The sequence below is a fragment of the Syngnathus scovelli genome, chromosome 3, assembly GCF_024217435.2.
Source record: "Syngnathus scovelli strain Florida chromosome 3, RoL_Ssco_1.2, whole genome shotgun sequence".
NCBI lineage: Eukaryota > Metazoa > Chordata > Actinopteri > Syngnathiformes > Syngnathidae > Syngnathus > Syngnathus scovelli.
Window position 1 is genome coordinate 13,320,049 of NC_090849.1, and position 8,561 is coordinate 13,328,609.

General features: G+C 41.5%; 3 protein-coding genes across 3 annotated transcripts; all 3 read right to left on the minus strand.

Annotated features, from left to right (window-relative positions):
• Positions 1-135: 135 nt before the first annotated feature.
• On the minus strand, positions 136-2,408 carry ctu1 (cytosolic thiouridylase subunit 1 homolog (S. pombe)). Its single transcript, XM_049763551.2, has 3 exons — positions 2,216-2,408; positions 1,062-1,562; positions 136-921 (listed from the first exon to the last, which is right to left on the minus strand). Exons 2-3 carry the CDS (start codon positions 1,555-1,557, stop codon positions 386-388), a joined length of 1,032 nt encoding a protein of 343 aa, XP_049619508.1. The 5' UTR covers positions 1,558-1,562; positions 2,216-2,408; the 3' UTR covers positions 136-385.
• Positions 2,409-3,158: 750 nt separating this feature from the next.
• Positions 3,159-5,239, minus strand: crybb2 (crystallin, beta B2). Its single transcript, XM_049763920.2, has 6 exons — positions 5,162-5,239; positions 4,412-4,499; positions 4,131-4,249; positions 3,885-4,017; positions 3,573-3,715; positions 3,159-3,494 (listed from the first exon to the last, which is right to left on the minus strand). Exons 2-6 carry the CDS (start codon positions 4,472-4,474, stop codon positions 3,326-3,328), a joined length of 627 nt encoding a protein of 208 aa, XP_049619877.1. The 5' UTR covers positions 4,475-4,499; positions 5,162-5,239; the 3' UTR covers positions 3,159-3,325.
• Positions 5,240-6,437: 1,198 nt separating this feature from the next.
• Positions 6,438-8,418, minus strand: LOC125965790 (beta-crystallin B3-like). The gene is made up of 6 exons (XM_049716613.1): positions 8,333-8,418; positions 7,879-7,972; positions 7,598-7,716; positions 7,366-7,498; positions 7,143-7,285; positions 6,438-7,049 (listed from the first exon to the last, which is right to left on the minus strand). The coding sequence occupies exons 1-6, from the start codon at positions 8,401-8,403 to the stop codon at positions 6,806-6,808; spliced, it is 804 nt and encodes a 267-aa protein (XP_049572570.1). The 5' UTR covers positions 8,404-8,418; the 3' UTR covers positions 6,438-6,805.
• Positions 8,419-8,561: the final 143 nt, after the last annotated feature.

Below are 8,561 nucleotides of genomic sequence, written 5' to 3' on the forward strand. Positions count from 1 at the left end.
CCCTATTTAATTAGTATTGTCAGTGCAAAATTAAAGCCTGCTGGCACCATCCACGGAGTCAAAAAGTGCTACGAAAGACAATTAATAGTTAAAAGATAATTAAAAGTGTGAAAGCAATACATGACATCAGAGGTGTAAAGAATATTGACTGCTATAATTATCATTTCAAGTGGTACTCCAACTCCAACCAAGAATGTTAAAAAAAATTAATACAGGCATGTTATACACATTATAGCACACCAATTGATCATGGGTACTAATAACCACAGTAACTAACTTTTAAAAATCCCCTGGAATTGGTATGGTCAATCAAAGGTGGCAGTTAAGTGTGTTAACAATGTTCATCTTCAGAGAAAAGTAATATAATTTCTTGGTGTCATACTTGTCAAATGTCAAGCACTTTCAACTTCCTCTCCTCCTTTTCAGTAAATGGCTCATTGTTGACAATTTTTTCGTGCAAGCGGTGATGTTTTCCAATGCCCAGCTTGGGCAAGCCTCTATTCAGACCCTCCAGAAGCACACAGGCCTTACACAATGTCTGACTGGAGATATAACCACACTTGCTGCAAGTTCCCTGCACAGGCATCTTCACCCCATCCCGTATAGAAAGATTCTCTCCCGAGTGGATGATATCAATGATGGAGCTGGAACGTACGCTCTCCAGATCTTTTAAAAAGGTCCTTGCGTAGCCACGATAAGCATTGGGAGAGTAGATGCATTCCGTAGAAAAATAGTCCAACTTTTTGAAGTAAGCATACAAAACGATCTCTTTCTCATAAGCATATTTGAGAGGCTTGCAGCGTGGTACGACACCGTCGCCTTCGCTGTTGGTGGAGATGGCGGTACACCGCCGCAGACGCGCAATGTCCCCTCGCAAGACATTCATCAGTACCGTTTCAGCTACATCATCGGCATTGTGACCTGCACAAAACCACAGGTATTAGTCTTCATTGACTTAAATACAACCTCATTCATTCAACATCAGCAAAACGTTATTATTAAAATGTATTATTTATTCAAATATAATTAATTAAAAAAGCAAAACTCTATAATAAACTTACCTGTGCATATCTTGTCCACTTTCAGCATGACAGCTCCTCTATCCAGTGCCTGTCGTCGGAACACGCCACAGAAGGTGCAGTTATTTTTTAGTCCCACTTGCTTCACTATGGCATCCATAGTCCATCCGTACAGCTCCTCATATGACACGATCTTCAGTGGAAGCTCATACTGTTGCTGATTCCTCTTCACCGTCTCCAAAGAGTCATCTCTGTAACCAGTGATGCCCTCATCCACAGAGAGGAGCATGAGATTCAAGCCGTACGAGTACCTCTCGTTCAGGAGCTTCATTATGTGCGCCAAAACTGTGGAATCTTTGCCACCAGATGCAGCGATCCCAACGATCTCACCGGGTTGGAATAACTTTGCCGCCACGATGGTTTGATGCACCTCCTCCTCGAAGGCCCAGAAGAAGCACTCCTTGCACAGCGAGTGGCCCGTCTTTGGACGTTTCAGCATGGCACGCTTCTCAACGCAGCTGCTGCATTGGACAGGCATCTTTGCTGTTGAGACAGTGATGTGATTAGATCATTGGGTCTACAATCATTTTGACAATTTGACAATAAACCCGATCTTTACTGTTCTATTTTTGAACGTAGCACTATTTTAAGTGGTTAAATTTATGGACAATGGACATCAATAACATTTTTAATTTAAACATAGCATTATGATTATTTGAGATTTAATCTAAAGTTCTATATAATATAGGTAGTGTTACACCGTTCTTTATTTACTTCTACCCAATAGAAGGACATTTATGCCATATATGGCTTGGTCGACGAGAGCTAACTAAATGGCCACAACGATCATCAGACCTCATCCAAATGGATTTCTACTTTCAGTGTGATGTCTAAAATATATTCAAAGACAACTACGTTGTATGTTTTGCAATTTTATATACATCCTCACTAAAAACGGTGATCCAACTCTCCCACGAGCCGTATACAAAATGTTAAGCAGCAACAAATTTTATTATTTATTACTTGATAAGGTTTAGATAATCCCACTTTGATGTACTACCACTATAAGCAAAGTCTCAATTTTGAGTCTAGAATGGAAAATCGCTCCCTTTAAATTTACCATGATGATTCTCACTGGTTAGCTACTACAACACAAGGGAGTGTGAAGTCTCGTTTAAGTGTAAAACGTTTCATACCGTTTTAGCAGAGTCAGGGTTGAGAAAGAATGCCAATGTACGGAAGAACTGTAGCACAAACGTCAACTTCTCCAGCTCAATTAAGAAGTAGTGGAGAAAATTGAGACATTTGAGAGGCGCATGCTGACGAGCTAACGACGGCTGCGTTCCATCGGCTCTTCTTCTTCACTAACGGGGAGTCACGTCAACTGCCAACAGCGCACCCTGCCGTGAACGCCATGAAATACTTCACCAACGTTATATTATGTACATTTTGAACATTCACACTAACTGCGCTTTAAAGTGTTTCTAAATAATAATTCGATTTAAATGCATTGATCATAAAATATAAATGCCTTTTTTAAACTCAAATACAACTTTATAAATTAAGATTAAATACAAATGCATGCTATCCTATAGTACTCACAAATTAAATACAATTGAACTGTACTTTGAAAAATATACTCTCCTTGAAAAATTGGGAATAATTGGGGGTAAAGCCGTACATGAAAGGCAAAAAATGTTTTTTACTGGATTAAAAGGCAAATGTTTGTGCCACTGTAACACTATGCACAGTTTGAACATTAATAACACTTTGAATTGGTGGGCTTTTGTCTGTTTCTCTGGCAAACTCCAAGAATATCGGCGTAATGATTGTCTATATCAGATGATGAACTGCAGATTTATCCTCAATGTACAGATCAAGCAGCACAAGACACACTGAGTTACTGCCATAATTAATTATTTTAATTGGTTGTTCTTTTTCTTTTCATGGCCTTGAATTGTTTTTCGAGCAAATATTTGCTGTAATCATGACATTGTCACATTAGCCTATATTAGTGATCGACCATGACGCGAATTTGGGCAAAAAATTAAGTTACTCAGGCCAGCTGACAGCTAAGAACATTGAGATAGTGTAGCACATTCTGGTCATTTTCACAGAACAGACTCACGTAGAGAAATGTAAGCAAGAAGCAATTTATTATTCAGTCGCTTCAAATGATTCACTTCTGCAACAGCTGCAATGAGTTGGCCTATCCATGCAGTTTGCAACTCATGAAGGAAATGCTCATTGTTGGATGGGAGTAAGCGTGCAGAGGTCAAGGTTCATACTTGGAAATACGCATGAGCTTAGTTGACGGGATGAAAAGCACCCCTCTGATGCCACTGCATGTCTCTGATGCGCCGAACCGACTGGATCTGTGGGATCTGGGCGCCGAACTCCGTGTTGTCCTTATACTCGCCCTTCTCGAACAGATACTGGTAGCCTCTGTAGCCCGGATATTGGTAGCCCACCCAACTGGCGTGTCAGGAGCACAAATGGAATTGGATTAGTTTGAAGCCGTAGGGGACGGCAACTAGCTTTAGCTGGACTCACGTGCCGCTCTGAACCCGAACAGAGGAGACTCTTTCCTGGTAGCCATGCGCGTGAAAGCTGGGGACATCATCATCGATGATTTCTATCTTCTTGCCTGCGAAGCTGGGGTTCTCATAAAGGACAATCTTGTGCTCCTGGCTGTCCTGGGAACCAAACCGAATTAGCATAGTGAGTGACGTTCTCATCAGCAAATTTGGTTTCAAGCTTTCATCCTGCAAAGATGCATTTGATGCTCTCAGAGCGAAACATTAGGGGCAAGACCTCGTAGTATATGACAAAAAATCACTCGTGGAAAAAAGTGCGCTTTCTCACCACTTTAATTGGTCGGAATGCAGCAATGGTGTCACTGCGCCTGCTGTTGGTCCAGGAATCCCAGCGAGGATACTCCCCCTTCTCAAACACATACTGCTCGCCCTTGCAGTCGGTCTGCTCATATCCCACCCACCTGAGAGGAGTTAAAAGAAAGAGATCTGGGCTTGTGTTCTATGTGGACATGAATCCACAGAATAGCCTTCCTCTTAAGTTATATTTGGAGTCCATCTCTAAACCCACACTCACGGTCCACAAAGCACCAGTATGGAGCCCACTTTCTCCACGCCTGCTTCCTGGAGGTTGTTGCAGGGACCAGTCAGCTCATGGCACCGTCCCTGGAAGTTTTCCTGCTCATAGATAACCAGCTGGAGGGCAACAATAGACCGGGAGAAGCAATGTTAATTCATATGTATCTGCCAGTCAAGTAAAATCGTGCCCATTTGAGTAACACAACGCAAGTGTTGACTCCAAAGGGGTAAGTTAAACTCGCGGGTGGCAACTTTTTTTTAATGCAATCACTTTGTTACCTTGAGTGCACTGGAGCCTGGCTGCTGCTGCTTGGATGCGGGGTTCTGATGGTCTGTGGCCATAATAAGTTGATAGGCAAAGATGAAACTGAAACCCAAACATAGCATAGCTACATTTATTACTGTTACAATAATATAGCTAGATATGCACATACAAAGCTAAAATATAAGGATGATGAAATATGAGGTAACATTTTGAGTTAAACTGATTCTTTGGAAGCCACATTTAATATCATGACACATTACGTGCTTAAAGAACTGAGAAGGAACAAGTTAATTCGATATAAATATATACAGAAATAAAATAAAATGTCAAAACTTATAACTTATAAATGTCATTTATACCCGAGTTTATCAAAATGTTATTTTGCTGAGTGAAAATTCAACATCACTGACACACATCACATTTGAATATACTTTTTTGATTAGCTTTTCACAACCTACCAGTTAAGAATCACTCATTGAAAGCATTCGAATAAAATATACATTCATAAAATCCATCATATAGCAACCTTTTGAAAAAAATTTCCACTTTCAGTGTCACATAAAATATACCATTCACCAAATAAAAGCTCACTTATACTCAAATTTTGCCTAAAGTGTGAAAACCTTTGATGTGAATTTGTAAGCGAATGAATACAATAACGAAGGATTATGTGACAAAACAAAAGAGTAGCATTGCATTTGTGTCAAATTTAACCATCATGGAAATGACTGTTAAAATCCAAAATAATAAAGATGAAGTCTTACCAGTGCCAGTCCGTGCCAGTGTGGTTGTGATGGTGCGCTCACTCAATATATACAGGAAACACAGGGGGGAAACTCTGGCAACATTACCCACCGTGACTGTGCCAGCTCGCAGAGAGGCCTGCCATAGGCCAGGCGGACTGAGTTGAGGGGTCACTGCGTAGACTCCCACCCCCTACACTCGGGTGTCCCCCCCCCCCCCCCAAAGTAATTTCATTACTTGTCAGTTTTATCCAGCCAGTCATTGTTGAATATCCCCATGATTCAGCACAAACAGTGCCAAAAGGTCCCCACCCACAATGAGAGAGTAGAGTGAACATTCCTGTGATGCGGCTCGTGGAAGACAATGCTTAGAAAGTTATTTTTCATAACTATAAAGGCATCAATTGAAGTCAAGTAAATTTTAATCCAAACTCTGGCCAAACAATCGTGTCTAATTTGTACCCTTTCAGAAAGCAGTACTTTGCCTACTTTGTGTATTTGGCATCTAAATAACATTATGATGTTGGGTATTTTTTTCATTATATATTTTACATATTAAGTTTTAGATGTATAGAACTGTATTGTTTACGTTCTTAGAATTCATGTGTTGTGCCACAAGTAAAAAAAATAAAGCCCTTTCAAATGTCACCTCATGCCATTTTAGAATCTGCTGGTTTTGATACCATGTGTCCCAGTCATACAGTGAGAAAAAAAAAAGTCATTTGGTCAAGATTAAACAGGTCATACAGATAAATTAGATATGATCCACATCAAGGCATTTAACTGCCAACTTGTTAAATGAGCTGACAGTAGTTTGTGCACATCTCATGTATGTAGTTTGTGGAGCATGTTATTTACAGTACATACAGACGATTGTGTACAAATACAAACTGAGAACTCTTAATTTGTGGTCTGACAATGATATGGTAGAAATAAAATCATAAAAAAATAAAAGAGGGCAGACTCATGAATCGTGATTTACAAATATTTATTGGTGGCAGATTTTCACAATTATTCCAGATAGAACTACGTAAATCGTTGTGTATAGGCTCAGGGTTATATGCTTTTCTTTATGGTATAATTTGCATGTTTGGGTTGTGTGTGTAAAGAAGACAAAGCTGCAGAGGGGTTGCCTGATACACTTGAAGATGTGAAGAGTACATGATCAAATATTTTACAGCTGCTTGTGGCTGAGTCACATTTCAAAATTGGATTTTTGATGATTGTCTTTCAAGAGGTCATTACAATGCTGTTGAATGATTGATCAAACAGACAATGAGGGCTACAGCGGGGGGAATGTGGTGCACTATATTTTTTAATAGCAAGCTTACATACAGTTTGATATAGTTTCCATGCTTATGACTAAATGCTAATCACACACCAACAATACATTGTGGCCTCTTTATGCTACGGTAAAGTGGTAGACTGGAATAGTTTCACATACAGGAAGATTTTTCACTTCTAGTTGCTTTTCTACAGTGTTTACATGACATCTCTTTGACCAATTACATGAGCATTATTAACAACCACCAATTGCAAGTCAACTTTTATTGGCCACGGAAATATATATGGCACTCCTGTGGGCATAAGCAGCATTTGTCAAGGTTAGTGAGGGCAGAGACAGGGCTCTGCGTGGCGCTTGGGAGAAGCAGGTTAGGATCCCGCTCAGCTGGATCCACCTTTGGTAGAAGGAACAGGTGGTGCTGGAGCAGGGTCAGGGTCCGGAGTGGGAGCTGGAGCCGGATCTGTAGCAGAGAAGCAGCCCGTCTTGTGCCACTGCATGTCCCGCACGCGTCGGACAGACTGGATCTGGGGCACGGGGGCGTGCCAGTCATTCCAGTGCTTGAAATCCCCTAGTTCAAAGATAAACTGGCGCCCCCTGTAGCCTGGGTACATGTAGCCAACCCATCTGGAGAAGTTTCACAGATACACAGAATGCGGAGTCCAAAATTGCCCACAGACTATCAGGATAATATCAAGTGATAGTGAGGAGAGATCTTACGTTCCATTGAGAGCTTTGACACTTGCTACGCGATCCTGAAAACCGTGGCCCCACAAACTGGGAACGTCATCGTCAATAATTTCCAGCTTTCTACCTGTAAAGCCGGGGTTCTCAAACAAGTGTATCTTGTGGTCAGCACTATCCTGAAAATGGACGGTAGACACAAAATGCTGATATGGCAAATGTAAAACCCACTGAGATTCACTAAGCGACTTATACCCACCAACTTGAGTGGCTTTAGAGACAAGAGGGAGTAGCTGTTCTGACTGTTGGTCCAAGTGTCCCAGCGAGGGTACTGGCCTTTCTCCAGAATAAATTGTTCCCCCGTGAAGCCGTGACGATCATAAGCCACCCATCTGTTGGAATAAAAAGGACAACAAAAAAGTGATTAAATCGACACATTTCAAAGAATGCATACTTGGGTGTGAATTGAAACATCTCCAAAGATTACTCACGGCCCACATTCAACTATCACTGAGGCAACCTTCTGGAGACCTTTCTCGAGTACATCTTGACACTCTGCTGAGAACTCAGCTTTGCTTCCCTGAAAGTTCTCAAATTCAAACAGCACCACCTGGGTCATAGAGAAAAATAGAGAGGGGGGGGGGACTTTCAGGCATTCGTGAAGTGTGTGTTAAACAGTTTAGAAGAAGGGCGCGTTCAAGCATGAGTGGCTGTGTGGCATTATTGGCATGTGCATAAATCTCACTGCTGCGTATGCTTTCTATTTCAATACCTTGTATGTGGCTCCGGCTCCACCCTGGCTCTTTCCTGCAGCCAGCTGCTCTGGGGCACCCTGCTGTTCTGACATTCTTCCAATTGCTCCTCCACTTTTTAGTTAACGCACAAACACACACCAAAAAAGATACCATTGGCCATTATGTGCACCTTGGTAAAAAGGAGCATGCAGACCAACATTCAAATGGGTCAGACATCATTGAGAAATTATATTGAGGCGTCTGTGAGTTGAAATCTGATATAACAAAATGTATGGATTACGCCCGATATGTATGTCAGAAGCAACCAATGTGAATGTTTATCAAATCTATATACCAAGCACATTTGGCTCAATCACTTCATCTAATTAGGACAAGATTTTTCCATTAATGTTCACTGGTGCAGTATCCAACTTCAGATTCTCAAAATTGTTACCCAATTGACTACTGTATCCGGATACTGATCGACTTTACCTGCGTCTGTCTGCTAAGAAGTGGCGTTGTCCTTTTTCAAAGCCACTTGGTCGTTGGTGGGGTTGAGCCATTCAAGGGCAGGGACAGGGGGGTATTTATGGTTTATTTCTGGCCACAACAGCAGAAAAGGGGGAGCTGTTGATACAGCAAGTCTGTCACTCACATTGTGTCCATCACGCTGCCTCTCAATAGGCAGCTGTGTTGGCACAGGCTGCGCTGCCTGTCCGCC

What these genes read in the sequence shown, in the direction of transcription:
- crybb2 (XM_049763920.2), bottom strand. Translation starts at nt 4,474, where the DNA reads ATGGCCACAGACCATCAGAACCCCGCATCCAAGCAGCAGCAGCCAGGC. An exon ending in CATTCCGACCAATTAAAGTG is followed by an intron (nt 3,716 to 3,884) that starts GTGAGAAAGCGC and finishes TTTGGTTCCCAG; the next exon opens with GACAGCCAGGAGCACAAGAT. An exon ending in GTTCGGGTTCAGAGCGGCAC is followed by an intron (nt 3,495 to 3,572) that starts GTGAGTCCAGCT and finishes CTGACACGCCAG; the next exon opens with TTGGGTGGGCTACCAATATC.
- LOC125965790 (XM_049716613.1), bottom strand. Translation starts at nt 8,403, where the DNA reads ATGGCTCAACCCCACCAACGACCAAGTGGCTTTGAAAAAGGACAACGC. An exon ending in TTCTTAGCAGACAGACGCAG is followed by an intron (nt 7,973 to 8,332) that starts GTAAAGTCGATC and finishes TTAACTAAAAAG; the next exon opens with TGGAGGAGCAATTGGAAGAA. An exon ending in GAGCCGGAGCCACATACAAG is followed by an intron (nt 7,717 to 7,878) that starts GTATTGAAATAG and finishes TCTATGACCCAG; the next exon opens with GTGGTGCTGTTTGAATTTGA.
- ctu1 (XM_049763551.2), bottom strand. Translation starts at nt 1,557, where the DNA reads ATGCCTGTCCAATGCAGCAGCTGCGTTGAGAAGCGTGCCATGCTGAAA. An exon ending in AGTGGACAAGATATGCACAG is followed by an intron (nt 922 to 1,061) that starts GTAAGTTTATTA and finishes GGTTTTGTGCAG; the next exon opens with GTCACAATGCCGATGATGTA.